At 45.1% G+C, this 25,483-nt stretch overlaps 1 protein-coding gene across 2 annotated transcripts in view; it reads left to right on the forward strand.

The window, feature by feature from the left end:
- TBC1D22A (TBC1 domain family member 22A) overlaps positions 1-25,483 on the forward strand; it is a 430,744-nt gene that overhangs the window by 234,595 nt on the left and 170,666 nt on the right. For both annotated transcript variants that reach the window (XM_004380015.3, XM_023734625.1), the window contains exon 9: positions 3,167-3,276. In XM_004380015.3, the coding sequence (XP_004380072.1) occupies positions 3,167-3,276 (110 nt within the window). The remainder of the gene's footprint in view (positions 1-3,166; positions 3,277-25,483) is intronic.

Genomic DNA, 25,483 nt, shown 5'->3' on the forward strand with positions numbered 1-25,483 from the left:
TGGGCCGTGCACACGAGCCTGGTCGGCACCCACCTGCCTTGCCTGTTCCAAGAGGAGAGAGTTGTGTCCACTCTGGGCCGTGCACACGAGCCTGGTCCACATGGGCCTGAGCGCATGGTGGTACTTCTTCTTGAAGGAGAGGGTGTGTCCACACTGGTGCCTCGCTGGCCTCGTGTGGTCCTGCAGGGTGTGAATACCGTCCACAGGGTGGCCACGTGCAGGACAGGTGAGCGCGTGCCCCTCACTGCCCCAGGGTGATGATAGACTCACCATCATCACTTCCTGTCCTGGGGCCTGTTCTCTCGCCTACCTTCCAGAATGCCCCATTCACAGACGGGGTGTTGAAGCCCAGAGCCAGCCCTCACCTGCTCATGTTCTGCAGGATGTAAAATGCCCCCCTGCTGCTTCTCACCCATTTGTTCATTTGTTCATTCATTCATTCATTCATTCTGCCTCTCCTGGGAGCCAGGGGACATCCTTTCACACGTTTCAACGCACACACGGTTTGCCTGTGGCTGAGGAGTGGGAGGTGCCGACTTTGCCATGGTTGCTCTGGGCCTGTCTCCTGCGGAGCCAAGTCGAGAACAGCCTCTTGGTGGTCTTGGGCCCACCCGGCACTCCCTTCAGGAGGTGCCACACACTACCTCACGGAGATGCTCTGGGAGCAGCCTTTCTCTTGTGCCGCTTTTTCAGATTGCAGCCTGGGGGCTTCTAGAATGTTCTGTGCACCTCTTTGCGCTTTCTCCAGGTATCCGTAGGTGCTTTCCGGCCGGAGGGATCTTTATTTCATTTTAACTACAGGGTAATTCTGATTCTTGGGGTGTTTAGAAGACAGATTAGTGTCGGGCTTCACTGAGGTGAATGCCATCGCCTCATTACATTGACGGGTAACAAATGCCCGCTGTGAGAAATGACAGAAGAATAGACCACTGGCATTTCCTTGGATAAAATAGGAAGCCAGTTAAACAGACAAAAATCAAGGGGCTTCTGCTGGCCTCCTGAAGTGGCCTGTTTTCTGTGAGTTTGGTCTGATAGCATCGTTGCTTCTGTAAACATCAGGAGACAGTCTTGAGGTCTGGGGAGTGTTTTATTTCCCTGTTTACTTTTGTTATATCTGAGGAAGTGTCTCGATGCTCGAAGGCCCTTGAGAAAGAGAATATGTCGATGGAAAACTTCTCAGAGGACGTCTTCTGATGGCTGCTGCTGATTCAGTTCCTTGCGATTGGAAGATGAAACCAGGCCTGCCCTCAGTTGGTGGGCATTGGGTCGGTTCTGCAGGTCATAGCCATTTCCCAGCCAGGTGATCACCCGCGGCTGAGGGGCAGTCTGTACGCCTGTCTCTGTACTTGATAGGCACCTCTTATCCTGTCAGGACAGGTGGGGCGTGAGTCGGGGGGGGGGGGGCCTTTCCTGGGCTGATGCTCTTTTTTTCCACTGATTTTTAAAAAAAAATTTACTGTGGTGAACACATACACACCAAAACGCATGCCATTTCAACAGTTTCTACGTGTATAGTTCAGTGACACTGTTCTGTGGTAGCTCCCTGTCAGGGCCACCACCTTCCTGGTGGGCTCACGGGGCAGCATGTGTGGTCCCAGCCATGCAGCTTCCACTGTGCTCCGTGTCAGGGCCACCACCTTCCTGCTTGGCTCACGGGGACAACACGTGTGGTGCCAGCTACGCAGCTTCTGTTCCACTCTGTGGGATGCCGACGTGGAGACGCTCTTCCCTCCTTGTGCCTCTCTGATTTCTGTTGTGAACAAGGGAGAAGGTGGGACTGCGTGTGGGTGAGGCCCTGGTGGGAACGAGGGAAGAGCCATGGAGCTATCGTACTGTGCAAGGTGCGGTTATGAGCGTAGGCTCTGGGACCAGATGTGAGGCCACGTCCTGACCCCACCCCCGCCAGTACCAGGACCCGGGCGGCTGGCGTCTTTCCACACCCCACTTTCCTTAGCAGGGCAGTGGTGGTGGTAGTAATGAGATGCAGTAGTGCAGTTGAATGTGGAGGAGAGCGCCTGGCATGTGGGATGTGCTTGAGGAGCATTCGCAGTCATTACTGCTGTTACGATTACTGCGAGTTTTACACTAATTTACACCCTCTAGATATATTCTGGGCCCGAATTTTTTTTTCTCAAAGTGATTTTCCTTGCAAAGGATACCATGCACATTTGCAAAATAAGTAAAGTAGAAAAACCAGAGACACAGTTTTTCAGGCGTTTCTGGGTGTTGCACTGAATGAGAACACTTTTTCTAAGGATCTAAAATTAGTGTGTTCACATATCTGACAGGACATTTCAATTGAGCGTCTGTTTTGCATTTTAAAAACTTTTATCTTTTCTCCTTAGGTTTTCTATGCTTTAAGGAGGAAATGACTTAGCACCCCATAGCCTGTGGTTTCTTCCCACTGCCTCTGTGCTGCTGCCTTCTAGGGGGTTTGATCAGGGCACAAGAGCACTTGCCTGGTGTGGTTGGAAAAGCTAACTTCAGAAACACGTTTTTAGGGGGGTTAAAGGTAGTCCCCAACTTATGATGTATTCGAGTTGCAACGAACTGCACTGCGATCTTTTTTTGCGTACATTTTATCGTTAGTAATATGTACTACATACAGTGTTCCAGCATATAATTTGCTAATGTTATCATCCTCAGATGTTCACTCGCAGGTGTTCAATGTTATGATTTATAAAGACACTGATAATAAAAGGCAATAATAATGAAAACTAAAAAAATGAGATATTTGACTTACGTCAGATCCGACTTACGTCGGAGTCATCAGAACAGAACCCCGTTCTAAGCTGGGAACTGTGTGTATTCCTAAGTGAATATGTAAATACATTAGGAGCAGAGTTTTATAATCTTTTAAAAGAACTTGGGATAAATAGTGTATTCTAGGTTCTCCCTTATTCAGATGTGAGATGCCTGATAAGCAATAATTTACTGTTAATCATGTTAATTGACCAGGGAGTATTCAGAATATTATTATCTATAACTAACTAGGTGTTAAAACCGAGAAGCACTGAGTGACGAGTTGTAGGCTGCATGAGCAGTTCAGCTGGAGGAAGGGGGGGGGCGGCAGGTGAGTGTGTCTCCCCACACGCCTCTCCCCGCCTGTGCTGATGGCTTGTGTGGTTAATGGCCTGTTGTCTCTTCCCATGTGTGTGCTTCGCAGATGGGGAGGACGTGGACACGGTGGACGTCTCTCGCGTTCCTGCGGACGTGCTGTGCGACATCGAGGCTGACACCTACTGGTGCATGAGCCGGCTGCTGGATGGCATCCAGGTGAGGTCTGGCCGTGTGCAGGGAGGGGTGCTTCATGTCCAGAGAGCGCCGGGCTTGACCCCCAGGCCTGCGCCTGCACCTCAGCTCCGCCGCTTGCTAACCTTGGGACCCTCGGTGTCCACATGTGGAATAGGATGTGGTCTTCAGGGTGGCTGTAGGTGGGAGAAATGCTGTGTGTGAGCCCCTTGTTCTGGGGACGCCATGGTGTCCTGCTGAGGGGTGCAGAGGGCAGACCCTGGGCAGGGATCCTGGGGCTGAGGATCCGTGCTGCTGGCTCTGCTGCCTGCTCTCAGACTCCAGCATCCACTGCAGGAGCTTATCCACTCCTCATTGCTCAGACTCGGCCAGGCGTACTCAGGGGAATCTAGCCGTCACAGGGTATCAGTTTGGGGCTCCAGTGCCTCATCTGTAAAGCCAGGCCCTGTGACCAGGTGGCACGCACAGCCCTGCTAGCCCTCATGGGCAGCAGTCTAAGAGGTTGGTGAGTGATAGTCGAGCCTGGTGCTGAGGGGAAGACAGGAGCTGGCGGGGGTCCCACTTGCTCGGCTTGGGGTCAGGATGCTGGGGCCGTGGCCGAGCTTGTCACGGGTCTCACGGTGACAGGGACGGTTGTGTGGAGGTGGTGTGGGGGATAATCCTGCGGGGTGCCCATAGGAGCAGGGACAAGGACTTGAGATTCGAGGGCTCAAAGACATGGCCCAGGTGGGTGGACGTCCGCAGTTACTGGGCCCCTGTCAGCTTCATTTGACCTCACACGCCTGTCCTAGACACCTGAATTGTGCCAGTACACCCACTCCTCATTTATTGACATGGTTAGCTTCCAAAGACCAGGTCATTATGCGAAAATCAGCATTAGGCGAAAATGGAGGATGACTGCATCAGATCACAAAATGGAGGATGATGACATCATTCCATCACTGCCAGATTACATCATTATATAACTGCCAAACCACTGAGAATCACGGCTCGGCCATCACAGCCAGCCATCACAGCCAGCCAGTCACATAACCTTGACCATCACAGCCAGAGTTACTCTCGCTTGACACCTTGGCATTCGTTACTGCCAGACTACGTCGTTAATGTGCAAAATTGTCAGATAGTATATTTTTTTTACTGTTGTCGTAAATGTCAAACGTCAGATAACGAGATAGTTGATAAGTGAGGAGGGGGTGGACTGTGCTCCCCGCTGGGGACGCCAAGGCGTGTGAGGCCCGGGGCTGCCCGTGGAGCTCCTGTCCAACAGAGGGTGACGTTTCGGCCCCACTGAGGCAGCCACACACCCTCGTGAGGGTTCCCAGGAGGGTTGCCTGATCACACAGAGGAGGGTACTCGAGCAGGATTTTTTTTTTATTGTTGTAAAGAAGTATATAACACAACATTTGCCAATTTAACGGTTTCCTCGTGTACAGTTTAGTGTTGTCAATTATATTAATTATGTTGTGCAGCCATTGCTAGGCTCCGTTGCCGGATTTTCATCTCCATAAACAGAAGCTGAATGCTTCCTAAACGGTGACTCCCCTCCCCTGCTCCCGCCCCTGGAAACACTGATAAACTTCGGTCTCTCTGCCTTTGCCAATCCTAGGTGTTTCCTGTGAGTGGGAGCGTATACCACCTTTGTCCTTTGGTCTCTCACTGACTTCACCCAGCATCACGTTTTAAAGGCCAGACAGAGTTTGGTTGATAGACGCTTTCTGGAGGCCAAACGTCCAAGGATCGGCCGGTCACTCACATGCAGGTGAACCGATGTGAGGTGCTTCCACTGAAACGGAGGGTGCGTGGGCGTCCGTGAGCTCAGCCAGGACCCTGTGGGCCCTCCTGTTGAAAAGATGAGACAGTGCTTGGTGTCCTGTCAGGGTTTGCCTTTCCTGAGCCGTTGTCATCACGCTCCTTCTGATGCCACTAAGTGGAGAGGTCCCAGCCAGGCTCCTTGATTAGAAATGGCCCAAACAAACCTTTAAATTGTCGTCGGAAGACTCAGGCCTTGAGGTTTAATCTGGAGGAGTTAGCTGAAATGATTCTATTGTGGGAAACTGGGTGGGTTCATGTTACTTTCGATAACTTAGGAATCAACAGAGAGAAGTAGAAGCCCTTCATGTACTTGAAGCGTGGAGACCTCATATCTCTTAAGCTGATCCAGCTGCCTTGTGATTTATCTGTTGCTTTTGAAGAAAAATGTGCCCATTAGAGGTGAGTTTGCCCAAGTACCAGCTCGCTGTTCCCCTCGCCTTGTCTGTGTTTCCTTGGAAGGTTTCCCCCCTTAGAAGAGGGATTGAATCATAATGTGAAACTTTATAAATTTCAAATGTCACTGATCATGAGTGATGGAACTTCTGTCATTTAAATACAAGATTATCTGGCTTCTGTCTGTAAATAAAATCAGCTGTACAATGAAATTGACCCCGGCTTTTCATTTTTCACCTGCATTTGCTCTCTGATAAAATCGTTTCTTGGCAGGGCTGACAGGTGTGCGGTGTAAGGTCTTTCTGGTGCTTGTGTTTACAAAGCATCGCGACCCAGAGGTGTTCATCCATCTTCCTGTCCCGTGGTTACGGTTGATTCCAGATGCTTCTCTCATGAGAAGGGGTTCAGGGATATCAGCGACCACCATCTGGGGAGTTTGGGGGACTCTGCTGTAATTCCCTTACGTAAGAACATCCCGATACTCTCTTGTTATACATAGGGGTTTTGTTGGCTGATTTTTGGAAACAGATTGCCAGGCCTCTCTTCCTAGTCCATCTTAGTCTGGAAGCTCTGCTGAAGCCTACCCACTATGGGTGGCTCTGCTGGTGGCATAGCTTCCAGCAACACAGCAACACGTAAGCCACCACAGTAGGACAAGCTGACAGACAGGTTTACAGATAGAAGCCAGATAATCTTGTATTTAAATTAGTCTTAGAAGAAGTACAACCAGAATGTTCCTTCGAGATGAGGATGGCAAGACTTCATCTCACTTACTTTGGACACATCATCAGGAAAGACCAATCTCTAGAAAAGGACATCATGGTTGGCAGAGTAGAGGCTCAGTGAACATGGAGGAAGCCCTCCATGCGATGGATCGACCCAGTAGCCACAAGAATGAACTCAGACCTACCAGCGACCATGAAGATGGTGTAGGACTGGGCAACCTTTCGTCCTGTTATACAGAAGGTCACCATGAGTCGGAGCTGACTCAGGGGCAACTGACAACAACAAGGCCACCCCAAAGGGACTTAGGCGACTTTCCCCAGAGACGTTTTAGTGTACACAAGTGCTACTGCCTTTGTAAGTTTAGATAAATGTGAGGATATGAGTTAATTTAAAATCAAGAGAAAACTGGACCAGAAAGTAAGCTCCCTAAGGACCTGGATGCTTTCGTCCCTGACTGCTTCTACCCTCTGGCTCCTTCCCTGTTCCTGGTCTCACCCACTTCCGTTTTTTTAGAACTGCTAGAACCATCTTCCTTTCTTTTTTTTTTATTTTTTATTGTTATAGTTTAGATGTTTACATTTCAAGTTAGTAGCCTATACAAAAATTTATACATACATTGTTATGTGGCCCTAGTTGCTCTCCCCATACTGTGACAGCACACTCCTCCTTTCTACCCCTGATTCCCCATGTCCATTCAACCAGCTCTCTGCCTTCCCATCTCGCCTCTGGACAGAAGCTGCCCATTTAGTCTCTTGTACCTACTTGAGCTAAGAGGCACACTCCTCACGAGTATCACTTTATGTCCCACAGTCCAGTCCAATCCCTCTCTGAAGAGTTGGCCTCGGAAATTGTTTTAGTTCTGGGCTGATAGAGAATCCAGGGGCCGTGCTTTCCGAGGTTCCTCCAGTCTCAGTCAGACCATTAAGTCTGGTCTTCTTACTAGAATTTGAGTTCTGCAGCCCACCTTTCTCCTGCTCCATCTGGGACTCTGTTATTAGAACCGTCTTTCTTAAGCACCTTTTTTATCACATCATTGCCCTGGTTGAAACCCGTGAAGATCCTTTGCAGGTTTTGTTGAATGCAAACTCTGAGCCTGGCCTCCTAGAGTTGTTCCCAGCATCTAAGCAGATTCTGCTTTGTTTTATCAGGTTGTGCTAAGTCCACACCACTGCCAAAGAGCCTTCAAAGGAACCCGAGTAGGGAACCAGAATTACGGGCAGGAACTCCCCCATGAGGAGTAACCATTCGTGAAGGACTTCTTGTGCCCACTGTTCTCATGATTGGTGGACAGTCTCCATGTGGATGGAGAAGATGAATGTCAGCCACCAAGTATCATGTGTCTTCCATGTGCTAGATGCTTTCTGACATCGACCTTTGACCTCACAGCAGAGCTAGCATTACCCTCAGTGCACGGGAGGAGAAACGAGGGCTGAGGGGTTGAAACTGCTTACCTGAAAGGACCCAAACCCTGATTATTTTCTACTCTCCCCTACAGCCTTCCCTAGCTAAAATAGGATAGGTGAGTTCCACCTTGCAGCCTAAGACAGAAACCACGTCCACTCATGTTTCCTACCTTCCAGCATCCTGGCAGGAACAGCACCAACAGTCACTTTCTGGCCCACTGTAGAGCCTCAGTTTGCAACCCTGTATGCCAGTGGGTTTCAGCACTGTACAGCTCTTTCTAAACATCAGTCCATTGCATTAATTGATTGAGAACTTTGATCTGGCCCGAGGGTGGTGAGCACCTACGGTGTAGAGGTGCCATTCTTGCTAGCGAGTTGGGTGGGGTGGGAAGACTACAGGTAGAGGTCAGGCAGAGTGCGGGCGAGGGGCTTCTTATCCAGTAAGATGGCAAACTAGGAAAAAGAACAGCCCCTCACCCCCGCCCCCAACAGATACCTGGAAATGCTGGGCTGTAGTGAACACAAATTGCTCAAAGTGCGTAGCTGAGCTCATTAGAAACAAAGGGAGACCTCAGAAATGAGAGTAATGAACTCGACAGCTGACTCTGTAATAAATTGAAGGGGATGATCAGGGACGGTAATGGCTGAGAGTTTATGTTTTACTGCCTGGCAAGGTGCTCAGTGGAGATAAAAGCTGGGTGTGGTAGTCATCTAGTACTGCTGTAACAGAAATACCAAGTGGATGGCTTTAAATAACAGAAATTTATTCTCCCACAGTCTGGGAGGCCACAAGTCCGAATCCAGGGTGCCAGCTCCAGGGGAAGGCTTTCCCTCTCTGTCGACTCTGGGGGAAGGTCCTTGTCATCAATCTTCCCCTGGTCTAGGAGCTTCTCAGTGTAGGGACCCCAGGTCCAAAGGATGCGCTCCGCTTGTGGCACTTTTTTCTTGGTGGTATGAGGCCCCTCTCTCTCTGCTTGCTTCTCTCTCCTTTTATCTCTTGTAAGATAAAAGGTGATGCAAGCCACACCCCACAGAAACTCCCTTTACATACGTCAGGGTCAGGGCTGTGACCTGAGAAAGGGTATTGCAAGGCACCAGAATCCTCTTTAACATAACCTAATCTTGCCTCATTGACCACAGGCAGAGATTAGGATTTACAACACATAGGAAAATTACATCAGATTACAAATAGGAGGACAAACACATAATACTGGTAATCATGGCCTAGCCAAGTTGATACACATTTTGGGGGGGACACAATTTAATCCATAACACTGAACCTGAGTAGGGAAACCCAGATGCTGGCCAGAAGCAAAATAAAAGTGGTTTTATAGTAGAGGTTTTCAAGCTCTTTTCTCTCAGGATCTCTTTACATTCTTAAAAATTATTGTTTATGTGGGTTAAATCTACTGATATTTACCTTATGAGAAGTTGAAAACTGAGAAATTAAAACATATTTAAGAATTTATTTTTAAATAACAATGATAAACTCATTACAAGTTACCATGAAGAACATATTTTTATGATAAATTAGTTTTCCAAAACAAAAATATTTAGTGTAAAGAAAGATGTTTATGTAAATTTCTTTTTAAAGCTTTACATTTTTGCAAATCTCTTTAATGAATAGCTTAATAGAAGACAGCTGGATTTTCATATCTGCTTCTGCATTCAGTCTGTTGCAATATGTTGTTTTGGTTGAAGTGTGTGAAGAAAACCCAGCCTCACACAGATATGTAGTAGGAAAAGGGAGAAGAATTTTAGTAGCCTTTTCAGATAATTGTGTATTTTTTTTTTTTTTTCTGTTTAATACTACACCACTACTCAACAAATGGTAGTTTCTTAAAGGTTAGTTGCAGTTTGAAATCTGAAACCATGTCAGGGACCATTTGTACTTAGTTACGTTCAAGTCCGTTGGTCTGCCTTCACTTGAATGGATCCTTTATCCACATGTGGTATTGGAACGTTATGCATTGGTCACTTGGAAATTATTGGATGATGGAGGTATGCGCAGATCTTCCAAGTGTTGACACCTTCCATTTTACAATATCAAAAAATCACATTCATGAGTATCCCCACCCAGCTCATAAAAAGAAACTGCCAAGCTCACAGTAGGAGATAGACAAGTTTTCCAAAATTTGAATTTTGACTTAAAAGCTCACCTCTTATCATTGGCAACAAATACTATGAGTTGTGTTCTGGGAAGTGACAGGTTAATTTTGTTTATTTTTGAGAAAATGTTTTCCAGATACCCAAGACTGAATAACCAGTTTGTCTGCCAGCCATTCTTTCAAGTAAAAATGATGTTTCTTGGAAAACATATCTCATTCAGCTCACAACTCAAACAGTTGTACCAAGTGCATTTCTTGAATAAAGCATTTTTCAGTACATGCGTTTGAAGTGCTTTATGTCTCCTCCCCATTTTGTCACTCAGAATATTGAAAAGATGCTACTCAAGGGTTGAGATTTAATAAAATGATAGTAATAATAATAATGATTTTTCCTGCTTCATCAAGGATATTCTTAAGTGAGACTGGCTTGTTTTCTGACTGTGAGTGCACCACAGTTAAGAATACAGTGAGGACTAGTATATTTTTTTGGTGCCTCTGCCTTGATTCTTGCTAAGTTGACAGCAGTTTTACTCACCGCTTTTGTACTATCACTGCAAATGTCAACATGGTGAGAAAGGTAAATAATGTCTTAGTATTATTTTGAAAGTAGTTTTGAGCTCACACACCACTTAGAAAAGAATCTTAGGGATCCCCAGCAGTCCGCTGACCACATGTTGAGAACCTCTGCGCTGGGAGGGTGCTTTCACAGCATAGGCCTGTGGCGTTCTCACGGGACCATCCCCCTGAAGATGAGCTCACAACAGAAAAAGTACAAAACATACAGGGAAAGACTATGCTAAGAGTAACCATTAGCTGACACCACAATTAGGAGGATTCGTATCCCAGGGACTTGAGGTACTAGGAAAATAACTTGAAAGGAATCATAAAGTGAGTGTGTTTAACATTGTTAGGGATAACGGGAGGATTTAAAATCAAGAACAAGAGCCTATAAAAAGAGCTTGCAGATTTAAAAAGGAAACAAAAATAACTCCTAGCAATCAAAATTACGGTCATTGAAATTTAAAACTCATTAGACACAGCCAGAGAGAGAATTAGTTAAAATGGAATGTAGATCTGAGAAAATTACTGAGTAGGCAGTAAGATACTGAAAATATGAAAGAGAGATTAAATATGAAAGAATGAAAAAAAAAGATCTGGAAGGAGAAAATATATTGGAGGAAAGCCGGTATTTATAAAGATAATGGTAGAAAATTCTCCAGCTCTGATGCAAAACGTTGTTACTTACATTCAGTGAGCATAACAAGTCTCAAGCAAGATGGATTAAAAAAAATTGACACATAGACACAAGAGAATAAAACTGCCGAATGTTCTGAAAAAAACAAAAACAAAAAAATGTTAGCCCTATTGGATTGAAAAATGTAATCCAGCTGTATGCTACTTATAATACACTGACCTAAAACACAAGGATATAGAAAGGTGGGAAAGAAAGGGTTGGGAAAAATGCAAGAGTTAAGTACTTATCAAAATAATAGTTATGTTGTTACGTGGCGCTTATGTAGCTATGTAATAGGGATGTAGCTATTAGATGGAATAGATTATAAGGCACAAAGCTTTATTAGCACTAAAGATTATCATCTTCTAAGGATAAATGATAAATTTACCAGGGAAAATACAGCAATCCTGAATGTATAGTTTTGACAACATATTTGTATGTATAGACATAATAGTAATGTTTGTGTGTGTGGGAGGAGAGAGAGAGGCAGAAGTTTGGCAGAATTACTAGAAGACATTGTCAGTAATAATGATAGCTAATATTTCTGCATCCACGCTGTGTGCCAGACACTATTCTAGGTGTTGGAATGTGTTAACTCATTTATCTGAACTTGTTTTCCCTCACAACAAGCCCATGAAGTATTTGTCATTCTGCAGCAGTTAGTGGCGGAGCTGGGTCTAGACCCAGTCTTGCTCCAGAATCCAGCTCTCCTGTCTCTCAGTAATTAGAAGGTCAAGCAGACCAGAAATACTAACATCACAGAGCATTTGTACTACATGGTCAATAAGCTGGAGCTCATGGACCTCTCTAGAATGCTGTATCCAATACTTAGGGAATATTCATTCTTTCCAGCATACATGGACCACCTATAAAAATAGTAACACTGGCCATTGCCCGAGAATCCTACAGATCAGGTTCTGGGTAGGGACTCGCAGATTTGGAAGAGCACCGTAGACCAAGCCGCGGCCCTGTGATATGGAATCTCCCAGATTGTTTAGGAAGTAGGAATGTGGGGTGGGGCCTGTGGTGGGAAATGGGGCTGGGATTTGGCGGCTCTGAGAAAGGTCTGTTGCTGTGGCACCCTCAGCCCGGTGAACCTGGTCACTCATTTCTGATGAAGGTGGGCGCCCTCCACACCAGGCGTTTGTCTAAGGGATCTTTTTTTTAATTTAGGGGCATTTGGTGTTGGGAGAAAGGGGGATACAGCTGCCTCTCCAGGCGTCATGGCCTCACGGGAGGCTGCTGTCATAGAGCAGTGCCAGGAAGCCACACTGCTGTGTCAGCGATCACCCTCTGGGATGTGTAACCTGGCCAGGGGTATGGCCGTATGTTGGCCGCGGGTGGGCTGCCAGCCAGGGCCCAGACGAGAGCTGAGGCTCCTTTGGTGGTGGAAGGAAAGGCATGGGGGTTAGGGGCGGGAGACAGCACAAGGCAGGCCAGTGGGCTCTGTCCACTCTGGAAATTCGTCCTGGGGAATGGGGAGTGTGCTTACTGCCACCTTAGGGCCGTAAGAAATGTCTGGGGTACTTTTGGGAGGTTTCCATAACTAGGGTACCACTGGCGTGAAGTTGGCAGGGCTGAGGGGTACTGAACGGCCGGCAGTGTGTGGACAGCCCCATCCATTGAAGAACCGTGGTAGCACCCCATGAAGAGACGCTTTAATACAGGGAGAAGACTGGGCTGTCGGTCAGCAGGTTGGGGCTGGAGCTTTTTCACCTGTGTGATCCTGTGAATGATTGCCGTGTGACAGTCTTGTCCTGAGAAGCATGTGTCGGTAGAAGGTGACCCGGGCTGGTGGGGCGCAGACGGGGTGGGGGCAGCACCAAGGAGAAGGCGTGCCTGTCAGCTTCCCGTTTTGTCTTAATGGCGAGTAATCCTCAGTGCTGAGGACATGATTCCTGGGTTCCTTCTTCAATCGTGTGGTAGGTTTGATTGCAAGTACCTTTTAAAAAAAACAAAAAACTAATCTGGAGAAATAGTTCATTTTCCTTCTTATTTAAAAACAAAGAAGATTGCTCTCTCTCCGTGTGTTCCTGAGTCTCACTCTATGTATGTGGACGTCTTGTCCTCTGGGGATGTGATTTGTCGTGTGTGGGAGCCTTGGTGACATGCTGGTTGAGAGCTCGGCTGTTAACCAAAAGGTCAGCAGTTCGAGTCCGCCGGCCACTCCTTGGAAACCCTCTAGGGTAGTTCTACTTTGTCCTGTAGGGCTGCTATGAATTGGAATTGACTGGACAGCGAGGTTGTTTTTTGTTTTTTTAAGACCACACATGGACTCCCGGGGACTCTGGCTTCCTCAAGGGCAGTCTGCAGTGTGAGGTCGATGGCCCGTAAGTGGGCTCCGCTCCAGCGGCTGAGCAGACCAATGCTCAGGGCCCTCACGGGTTCAAGTACACCAGGAAGGTTACAGAACGAGATTTCATTTTTTAAAGTGATTGGTGAGCTCTTATTTCTTCCAGTGGATTCACAGATTGTATCTTTTTAATGCTGTTTGGTCTCAATAGCTACTTTTTTGAGTGTTTTTTGATATGAAATCTAGATCACAGAAGAACATCTGAGCCAATTCCAGCTGTTTGACTACTTCTTGAAGACAAATTGCTGGTTTCAGCTGTGGGCTTTCTGGGTGGTGGGAGCTGCTGACACAGCATTGTTTCAGCTCCTACGTAGTGGCCGAGCAGGGCCTCTCCCGGGGGGGTTGCGGTGGGTGTCCAGTTAAAAGTTCCAGGCTGGGCGAGGTGCTTAGGCCGTTAGGGGGTTATCCTTGTGCTTTTGCCAGTCTGTTCATTTCAGTCACGACGCTAACATGAAGGTTGTCGGTTAGCTCTTACTTCTTGAATTACGGCTTCCACATTTGCCTACCCTGAAGTCATACTATTACTCTTAGATTCATTACTTAACGGGACAGCTTTTTGAGGAGAAAAGAACTGTTGCCTTTTATAATTAGTCATTTACGTTTCCTTTCCTTGGGGAAGAATTACTCAATTCTAAGAATCGGTTGGTGGCGTGAAAGTAATAGGGATACTGGGAAAAATGACTCTGTTATCTTGGAATCTGTCATAGAAAAGGTTGGAAATGTGGTGATTTAGTAACCATTTAGAGAAAGACCAGGAAACCACCAGGCCTGTGAGCGGGGACTGCAAGGGACTGTGTCTTGGATGGGGGGGACATCTCTCAAATATGGCTGCTGTGAGTTAACCATTGAGGATAATTCCAGTGTGGAGAAAAGGGGCAGATGTATCCCAGGAACTAGAGCCTGCACAGGCAGGCTGTGGGGAAGTACCAGCTATTGAAGTGTATGCTCCGCAAAGGAGAACGGCCATTAGCCAAAGGCAGACATGGAAGGTGGCTCAGGAACCTCATAAATGAGTTTAGATTCTGGAACGTGTCATGGGCTAGGACCAGGCAATGTTGCCATCTGCAATCTGAGTTCAAAGGGAAGAGAAGAACAAAGAAGGGACCAGCCTGCTGCTTGGGAAGGTCAGAGAGGAAGCTCGGATACTTTACTCTGGTTTGGCTCTTGAACTCACGAAAGAGAAGAGTCTTCACTTGGAAAGGGGAACTGGGCCATCATGTAGAGAGACTAAAACCAGGGCCTTGTGGCCACTCAGTGCTTGGGCCGTGAAAGTCTTTGAGGGTTCAGTGTGTGGATGGAAGAATGAATAAATGCAGCCCCCAGTTGATTTGAGTATGTTCCTGTTTGTGGCTGAATCTTACAGATATGACTTTAGAGCCTCAGTTAATAAAACTGAGGATTGTTGGCAACATTCTGGAAAGGTTTATTAAACAGGCAACAATGTGTTGCTTACTGGGCTACAACAGCATATGCATTAAGAATAAGTTCTTGAGCAGCAAACAATTTAAAAATGAAAATTAAAAAAAAAAATCAATTTACAATAGCATTGGAAAAGATAAAATCCATGTTGTTGCCTGAATGAATAGTTTATTCATTTTAATTACCCAGTCGTATTCCATTATCTGAACAGATCACAGTTTGTTTACCCATTCTCCTGTTGGTGGAAACCAGGACTGTTTACAGTTGTCAGCTATTATGAATAAAGCTGCTGTGGACATCCATGTACACGTCTTCTTGTTGACACGTTTTCATCTCTCTTGATTCAGTACCTAGGAGTGCACTTGCTGGGCCATAGGGCAGGAGTATGTTTAGTTTTTATAAGAAACAGCCAGATCTTCCCTGCAAAGTGGTTGTACCATTTTACATACCCATCGGCAATGTCTGAAAGTTCTGTTTGCTCCACATCCTCTATAACATTGCATTTCTCTGACGTCCTGTGTTTATTCTGGATAGTGATCCTTTTGTCAAGAGATACAGTTTGAGAATATATTCTTCCAGTATGTGGCTTGCCAATTCATTTTTCTCTTAACAGTGTCTTCTGATAAGTAGAAAATTTTAGTTTTGATGAAGTTTAACTTTTCTTTTCTTTTTTTTTTTTTTGTGGTAGTGGCTTTCTGTGTCCTGATAAAAAACCCTTTGCCTACCCCCAGGATTATAAGGTGTCTTCTATGTTTTTATCCTACAAGATTCATAATTTAGCTTTTACTTTTAGGTCTATAATCCATCTAGACTTTAAATTTGAGAATTACTGGTATGTAATGGGTAAAGAGAATTGAGGAAAGAATTCTTACCAGTGAGTCGAGAAAGAACATGTAGAGAGATTGTACTTTGCTGAGTCTTCTCAAAAATTTTGAACTGGTATTTTGTTAAATGCATTTTCTTCATCTGTTGAGATGATTGTATGATTTTTCTTATTAATTTGGTTCATGTTCATGCCAACGACTGTGAAGATGGTGCAGGACTGAGCAGTGTTTCATTCTGTTATACACGGAGTCCTTGTGAGTCAGCACAGACTTAATGGCAGCTGTCTTAGGCTGGGTTCTCTAGAGAAGGAAGACTAGTAAAGTGTATAAATACATACTTAGAGAGTTTTATATCAGAGAAACAGCTCACATGATTGTAGAGGCTGGAACGTCTCAAGTCCGTGGATTAGTATAGAGGCCTCTCTTGATTCATGTAGCCACTGGGGCTGGTGAACCCAAGATTGGCAGGTCGGAAAGCAGGGCTCCTGCTCGCAGGCTGTGAAGATCTACGAATCCCAAGATCAGCAGATAAGCTGATAGCTCAAGTCCCAAGAGCTGGAAGTCAGATGAACAGTAGGCAGCCGCAGGATCCAGAGCAAGCAAAAAGCCAGAATGTCTGCTTATATTCGGATGCAGGCCACACCCCCTTTTGACTGATTGGCTACTCACAGCAGATTCAATCATAGGAGTGATCCCATATAAACACTGAGAATCATGGCCCAGCCAAATTGACACACAATCTTAACCATCACAACCAACTAACAACAACAACAACAACAACATTTTGTTCATTTAGTAAATGACATTGATTAATTTTTCAAAGTTAAACCAACTTTGCATTCCTAAGGTAAACCCAATTTTGTCATGAGCTGGTAACCTTTTATATATTGCTGAATTCTCTTTGGTAATATATTTTTAGTGATTTTCACATCTCTGTTCATGAGGAATATCGATCTTTAGTTTTTTCTTCTTTTATTGTTATTGTCTGTTTTGATTTTAGGGAAATGCTGGCCTTATAAAATGCTGCTGTGTTTTCTGAAAGAGTTTGTGTAACACTGATGTTTTTTTTTCCTTCAATGTTTGATAGAATTTATCATTGAAGACATCTTGGCTGGCATTTTCTTTGTGGCAATTTTTTTTTTTTTTTTTAATGATTGTGAAAATATAGGTAATACAACCCATTACCTTTTGCTGTCACTATGATTCCAACTCATAGTGACCCTACAGGACAGAGTAGAACTGCCGCATAGGGTTTCCAAGGAGTGGCTGGTGGATTCAAACTGCTGATCTTTTGGTTAGTAGCCATAGCTGTTAACCAGCATGCTACCAGGGTTCCAAGATAACATTTGCTAATTCAACATTTTTCATTAGTACAATTCAGTGAAACCAATTTCATCAATTGTGTTATGCAACCATGACCAGCATCCTTTGCATATTTTCCGTCCCCATAAACAGAAACTTGGTGCTAGCTAAACCAAGATTCCCCACTTTCCTCTTCCCTTCTGTTCCTGGTAACCACTGTTCACCTCTAATCTCTATACATTTGCCTATTCTGAGTGTTTCATATTAGTGAAATCATACAATAATTGTCTTTTTGTATTGGACTTATTTTATTCAGAATAATGTTTTCAAGATCATGTATGTTGCAGCATGTATCTGGACTTTATTTCTGTTTACGGTCGAGTAATATTCCATTATGTGTATATATCACATTTTGGTTATCCATTTATCTCTGGATGGACATTTGGGTTGTTTCCACGTTTTGACTATCGTGAATTGTGCTCCAGTGAGCACTGGTGTACATGTGTCTGTTAGTGTCACTGCTTTCAGATCTCTTGGGTATATACCTAAGAGTAGAATTGCCCGATCCTGTGGTAGTTCTATTTTTCAGGAACCGCCGATCCATTTTCCACAGCAGCTGTACCATTTTTTAGTCCCACCTGCAATGGATGAGAGTTCTGATTTCTCTGCATTCTTGCCAACATTTGTTATTTTCCGTTTTTTTTTAAATCTTATCCATCCTAGTGGGAGTGAAGTGGTATCTCACTGTGGTTTTGATTTGCAGCTCCCTAATGCTAATGACGTTGAGCATCTTTTCATGTACTTGTTGGCCATTTGTATATCATCTTTGGTGAAATGTCTGTTTAGGTCCTTTGCTCGTTTTTTGATTGATAGTTTGTCTTTTTCATGTTAAGTTATAGGAGTACTTTATATATTCTGAACATTAGAACCTTATCTGATATGTAGTTCCCAAAAGCTTTCTTCCAGTCTGTAGGTTGTTTCTTTAGTTTGTTGACAAGGTCCTTCGAAGTACAGAAGCCTTTAATTTTAATGAGATCCCTTTTATCTATTTTGTCTTTTGTTGCTCGTGCTTTTGGTGTCATGTCTAAGAATCTGTTGTTGAGGACTAAGTCTTGGAGCAGTATCCCTGCATTTATTTCTAAGAGTTTCATGGGTTTACGTCATACGTATAGGTCTTTGAACCATTTTGAGTTAGTTTTTGTATATGATGTGAGATATGGGACTATCTTCATTCTTTTGCATGTGAAAATCCAGTCGTCTCAGTACCATTTATTAAAAAGACTGTTGTTGTTTTCTCCCCATTTGATGGATTTAGTATCTTTGTTGAAGATTAATTGACCATAGATGTGTGCACTTAACTCTGGACTCTCGATTCTATTCCATTGGTCTATATGTCTATCATTAAACCAGTACCAAGGAGCCCTGGTGGTGCACTGGTTAAAGCACTCGGCTACTAACCAAAAAGTCAGCGGTTCGAACCCACCAACCTCTCTTTGGGAGAAAGACATGGCAGTCTGCTTTTGTAAAGATTTATAGCCTTGGAAACCCTATGGAGCAGTTCTACCCTGTCCTATAAGGTTGCCATGAGTTGGAATCGACTCGACAGCACTGGGTTTGGTTTCTTTTGATTTATACTAATATCAGACTGTTGATTACTCTAACTTTATGTTTTGAGATTAGGAAGTGAGAGTCTTCCTACTCTTCTTCTTTTTTCAGGAATCCTTTGGCTGTTCAGGGCCTTTGAAGTTCCATATAAATTTGAGGATTGGCTTTTCCATTTGTGCAAAGAAGGCTGTTGGAATTTTGAGGAGGATTGCATTGAATTTATAGATTTCTTTAGGTTTTATGGGAAAGTTTTTAATTATAAATTCAGTTTCTCCCCTGGATAGGGCTATCTAGATTTTCTGTTTCTTCTCTTGTCAATTTTGGTCATTTGGGTCTTTCCTGGAATTTGAAATGATTTATAAGGAAATGTGCAAAGTCCTGGAGTTAGAAAACCAAAAGGGAAGAACATGCTCAGCATTTCTCAAGCTGAAAGTACTGAAGAAAAAATTCAAGCCTTGAATTGCAATTTTTGAAGAATTCTATGGAAAAAATATTGAGCGATGCAGAAACCATCAAAAGAAGATGGAAGGAATACGCAGAGTCACTGTACCAAAAAGAACTGGTCGATATTCAGCCATTTCAGGATCATAGCATATGATCAAGAACTGATGGTATTGAAAGAAGAAGTCCAAGCTGTACTGAAGGCATTGGCAAAAAACAAGGCTCCAGGAATTGATGGAATACCAATTGAGATGTTTTAACAAACTGATAGCACTGGAGGTGCTCACTCGTCTATGCCAAGAAATTTGGAGGACAGCTACCTGGCCAACCGACTGGAAGAGATCTATATTTTTGCTTATTCCAAAGAAAGGTGATCCAACAGATTGTGGAAATTATCGAACAATATCATTAATATCACATGCAAGTAAAATTTTGCTGAAAATAATTCAAAAGCAGTTGCAGCAGTACATCAACAGGGAACTGCCGGAAATTCAAGCCAAATTCAGAAGAGGACATGCAACTAGGGATGTCATTGCTGATGTCACATGGATCCTGGTTGGAAGCAGAGAATACCAGAACAGTGTTTACCGGTGTTTCATTGACTGTGCAATGGCATTCGACTGTGTGGATCATAACAAATTATGGATAACATTGAGAAGAATGGGAATTCTAGAGCACTTAATTGTGCTCATGAGGAACTTGTACATAGATCAAGAGGTAGTCGTTCAAACAGAACAAGGGGATAGTGCTTGGTTTAAAATTAGGAAAGGTGTGTGTGTGTCAGGGTTGTAGCCTTTGTATCCGTTCACCATACTTACTCATTCTATATTTTGAGCAGATAATCCAAGAAGCTGAACTGTATGAAGAAGAACACGGCATCAGGTTTGGAGGAAGACTAGTTAACAACTTGTGATATGCAGATGACAGAATCTTCCTTGCAGAAAGCTAAGAGGATTTGGAGCACTTACTGATGAAGATGGAAGACTATGGCTTTCAGTCTGGATTACACCTCAACATAAGGAAAACAAAAATCCTCACAACTGGACCAATAAGCAATATCATGATAAACGGAGAAAAGATTGAAGTTGTCAAAGATTTTATTTTACTTGGATCTGCAGTCAGCGCTCATGGAAGCAGCAGTCAAGCAATCAAAGGTAGTATTGCATTGGGCAAATCTGCTGCAAAAGACCTCTCTAAAGTGTTGAAAAGCAAAGATGTTCTTTTGAGGACTAAGGTGCTCCTGACCCAAGCCATAGTATTTTGAATCGCCTCATATGCAGGTGAAAGCTCGACAGTGAATAAGGAAGACTGAAAAAGAGTTTGATGCCTTTGAATTATGATGTTGGTGAAGAATATACCATGGACTACCAGAAGAATGAGCAAGTCTGTCTTGGAAGAAGTACAGCCAGAATGCTCCTTGGAAGCGAGGTTGGTGAGACTTCATCTCAAGTACTTTGGACATGTTATCAGGAGGGACCAGTCCTGGAGAAGGACATCCATCATGCTTGGTAAAGTAGAGGGTCAGCAAAAAAGAGGAAGATCCTTGATGAGATGGGTTGACAAAGTGGCTGCAGCAGTGGGCTCAAGCATGGCAAAGATTGTGAGGATGGCGCAGGACTGGGCAGTGTTTCACTCTGTTGTCCTTAGGGTTGCTGTGAGTCAATCGACTCAAAGGCACCCTAACAGCAATTGCAGTGTAGAATTTGACAGTTTAACCAAGTTTTCTAATTTATTGACGTAACGTTGTTACCTCATATTATCTGATTGTTCCTAATATTATCTGATGTCTGTAGGATCTATAGTGATGTCTTTCATTCCTGATATTGATAGCTTGTGGTGTTTTTGTTGTTCACTCTAGATAGAGTTTACTGATCTTTGCATAGAGCCACTTCTGGTTTAACTGATTTTCTTTGTTGTTTATCCATATCCTGTTACACTGATACCAGCGCTTCATTATTTTTTTCCCTTCGACTTACTTTTTTTGTAATTTGCCTTTCTTTTCCTTGCTTTTCAAGTTGGAAACTGAGATTGTTGGTAAGGGACCTGGATTCTTCCCTCATACAAGCATTTAAAGCTGAAGATTACCCTTCAAGCACCGCTTTAGATGCATTCCACAAATTTTATTATGTTGTTTTCATTAACATGGAATTCAATATGTTATCTAACATTCATTGTTATTTTTTCTTCAACCCCATGGATTATTTAGGAATGTGTTACTTAATTTTTAAATATTATGAGGATTTCCCAGATATTTTTCTGTTATCGATTTTCAGTTTCATTCCATTGTGATCACAGTGCATTACTTAATCTCTTCTAAATGGGTTGAGAATTGTTTTGAGGTCTATCACCTGGTGTATCTTAGGGAATGTTTCACGTGTCCTTGAAAAGAGCCCGCTGTTGTTGGGTGGGGTGTTGTATGAACGTCATCTAGGTCAGGCTGGTTGATTGTGTTGTCTAATCTTCTCTACCCTCACTGATCTTCTGTCTCCTTTTTCTGTCAGTTACCGAGTGAGGACTTGCAATTTCCAAGTCTAATCTTTCTTTGTCTATTAGACGTCTTCTAGTTTCATCAGGCTTTGGTTATGTAATTTTAATCTGTCTTCTTAGATGCAGCCCCATTTAGGATTATGATCTGTTTTTGATGAATTGACCTGTTTATGGTTATGTAAATGTTCCTTCTCTAGTTATAATCCTCGTCCTGAGTCCAGTGTATCCGATGTTAGTACTGCCATTCCAGCTTTCTTACAATCAGTGTTTTCACGATGCCTCTTTTACCATCCTTTTGCTTTTAATCTATTTGTATCTTTTTATTTCAGTTACATTTCTTGTATATAGTTTATGGTTGGGCTTTGCTCTTCTATCCTGTTAGTGCACGTTTGGCCCAGACACGTTCATGCAATGTGTCCAGTGCCGTTGTTGACGTGGTCGGGGTTCCGTCTGCCAGTATGCTCTCATTCTCTACTTGATTTCATCTTTTCCCTTTTTCCTACCTTTTTTTGGATTAGTTGAGTAGTTCTTTTCATTATTTTTTAAATGTTCACTCTGGCGTATTGGCGTATCCCTTCTTTTAAGGGGGGTGGGTTACTCCTAACACTGTGCATCTTCCCTTCAAATACTGTTGTAGCTCTGCAGGCTGCAGGTCAGCTGGCGCCGGAAAACAGGTGTTTAGTGTTTCCTTGTTACTGTTCTCCTGTCTTTCCCGCTGTTTACAGTAGGAGCCTCCATTTGTAGCCACTACTTCACGGAGACTTGAGCTGCAGAAGCTGGGGAATGGCAGGGAGGCTTCACCCTTCGGGTGGACGCTGTGGTGGAGTCTTTTCTGTACAGTAACTCCTTTCTTTCTCCCAACACCCCTGTGAAGAAGGAGCCATTACTGACCCCATTCTACAGATGAGAGAGCAAATCAGAGAAATGAGGCTAGCAGGTCGGAAAGTGAGGCGTTAACAAGGCCTGGCAAAGTTGCACGTTTTTCCACTGTGAGCGTGGTCTCTGAGAGGCCCGCCAGGATGCCCTGTCCTTGGCCTCGTCCTTCTCCCGTCTCTCAGAGGCTGTAATGAAGACGCTGAGGGTGTACGTTTAGCCAGTGCCTCGAAGCATGGAAGGACAGCTAATGTGATAGATGACATCATCAAGATTCAGAATGAGTTCAGCTGCCTGGAATGCCAGCTGAGAGCCAATCAAATGAACAACTAATAGGAATAAATGTAAAAGTCCTATGTTCAACTTCAGAAACCCAGCCATTCCGATATAGGTCAATAAAAAGCAGTCTTGACAGTCTGGGTTGACTGTGTCTTCAGTGGGGAGGCCTCATTATTATTCTGTCCAGATTGCAGCAGTGGCTTCCTCGCTGATGGCCCTGCGTCCTCTTTGGTCCCATTTTGTTCCCTCTCCAGCTGACTAGACAGAGTCATCCTTTCATAAACCTGGTGGCTCCTCGTAGCCACGACACTAACTTCATCCGATAGCTTTTGTCGGTCTTAACTCCGTGCAAGGCCTTCCAGCCTGCTTGACCTCCTGCCTCTGCCCAGCTGCCTCGGAGGCCTTTGTCCCATTGCTAGCACGTGCCCACCTCCCCACTTTCTGCCCACTCACTAGGGACCATCCCTTGTGTCTCAGCTCAGGCCCCCTCTTTGAGTAGCTTCCGGGGCAGGTCCCCTGTTCTGTGCTTGGACGGCCCAGCACCCTGATCATAATCAGTGTTTTACATGCGTTTGCTTAACTGCCAAACTGTCCTCTCTGTGAACAGAAGGGCCCTGTCCATTTTTCTCGCGGTCTGTGTTGGGATCCCCAAGGCCACCCCCAGGCTTGGTGAGTCACAGGACTGAGCAAGTAGTTGCTATCGCTGAGGCTAAAGGATACCAAATAAAATCCTCAAAGGGAAAGGCTCATGGGAGAGACCCCCTTGGGATACTGTGGCTGTGCCCCGGCCCCCATCGCCCCCTCCCCCACCTAGCCCTGTAAGAGGTGGAGGTCGGAGGTCCTTTGATGCAAACGGGACTTCCTGTGTTATTCAGGGAGCAGGTCCAGGCCAGGCCAGGGAGGCAGATGGTTTCCTGTAAGAAAAGAACTTTCTTACAGTGAGACGGGCCCAGGAAGGGGCTGTGGGCTGCAGAGGGTGACAGGACCCTGGTCCAGGCGGACAGGCCTCGTGTTTGTCAGTACGTGGGAAGTGTAGACGGGTGGGGCAGTGAGCCCTTCCAGCCAGGTCGGCAGGAATGTGTTGTGAGTCTTCTCTGAAAAGCCTGACAGAAAATTTGATTCTGCTTTTCTCCTGAAGAGCAGGAATGTGTTGTTATTGCTGGCGGTGTGACGCTGGAAGCAGCAGGCGTAAGGCAAGCTGACGGTGCTGGTGCTCGCTTTCAGGTTTCTGTTATCATGGGCCTCGCCCTCTGGAAAGCACCTCCCAAAGGCCTTTCGAATTCTCAGCCCTTCCTTTCTTCCCTCCTGTCCGTAAGTTTTGCATATTGAGTCTTTTTTAAAGACACAAAATAAAATCTCACTTTCAGGGAATCTGATTGTTTACTTTTTATGAAGAGAGTAATATTAATATTATTATTTCTGTAACACACAGTTTGTTGTTGGTAGGTACCTTCGAGTCAATTTTGACACACAGCAACCCCACGTGACAGAGTAGAACTGCCCCATGGGGTTTTTCAGGCTGTAATCTTTACAGGAGCAGATCACCAGGTCTTTCTCCCGCAGATCTGCTGGTGAGTTTGAGCTGCCGACCTTTTAGTTAGCAGCCAAGTGTTTAACCCTTACCCATTGCGCTACCAGGGCTCCTGTAATGCACACTAATCTCACTCAATTCTTATTCGGCCTGCCCGTTCATCCCTTCATTCAGCAGACACTTTGTGAGTATCGTGTTCCCTGCGTCAGGCCTGTGTGTTTGGAGGGGGTGTCAGGCCTGTGTGTTTGGAGCGGGTGGAGGTGGTGCCCAGGAGACAGACCCAGGTTCCCAGCGTCAGGTGGGCAGAATCTCTGGTCTGGTGTGAGGCCCTCCAGGAGCCCTACCAGGGAAAGGCCTCTGCTGTGGGCCCAGAACTTTATTTTCCCCTCTCACCTTCTCCTCAGCCTTGTCCCCTCCCCCGTGGGGGGCCCTTGTTGCAGCCCAGACTCCCTCCCCGGGTCCGGGCGAGATAGGAGGGCCCAGATGACCACCGTGCCATCGCCGAGGTGGGCGCTGCCCTGGGACTCTGACCACAACCCCCCGTGCTGGAGTCCTCTGAAGACGCATCTTTTCTGCCGCTGCCGAGGCCGTGCCCCTCAGTCTTTTTGGTTCTTTTCACCCAAATACTGGGCTTTTTTTTTTTTTAGAGGCTCCCAGTTGTCATCCTCTTCTCTTTGCCTGGGTGTCTGAGAAAACCCATCTTCCCTACCTGGCTTAGGAACAAACCGAGAAATAAAATAGTGGCAGATGGAGGCCAAAGAATAACTTTCATTTCTGCTAAATGAGAAGCTTGAAATTTCATCTTAGCATGAGAACCACATAACCCAGCTGACTGAATCTCAGGATTGCTGAGGCTTACCAGCCTGAGTGCGAGCGCCGGGCCAGGGCTGGCCACCCCACAGCAGAGCCTGGGGGTGCAGCCGAGGTAGAGGGGTGCTGAGCCCCCGGCCTGCTTAGTCGCCTAGGCTTACAATGAATAACGCACCTCCTTGGGTGAGACAGCAGGAGCAGCCCCCATGCAGCCCCGTCCACGTGGAAGGAAACCTTAGGTTGCGGGTACGACTGTTGCTTTAATTTTTTTATTTTTTAACCCAGTTTTTACACATTGTCATTGAATCAGTTCCGACTCATATTAACTCTACAGGACAGAGTAGAACTGCCCCATAGGGTTTCCAAGGCTGTAACCTTTAAGGAGGCAGACTGCCACATCTTTCTCCCGCGGAGCAGCTGGTGCATTCGAACCGCTGACGTTTCGGTTAGCAGCTGAACGCTTAACCACTGTGCCACCAGAGCTCCTTCCTTTTTAATTTGTGGTAACATATATATAACACGAGATTTGCCATCTTAACCACTTCTGAGTATACAGTTCGTTGGCATTGGTTACATCCATCATGGTGTGCAACCATCACCACATCTGTTCCCTAACGCTTTCCGTCACCCC

This window comes from Trichechus manatus, unplaced genomic scaffold (genome assembly GCF_000243295.1).
Source record: "Trichechus manatus latirostris isolate Lorelei unplaced genomic scaffold, TriManLat1.0 scaffold00069, whole genome shotgun sequence".
NCBI lineage: Eukaryota > Metazoa > Chordata > Mammalia > Sirenia > Trichechidae > Trichechus > Trichechus manatus.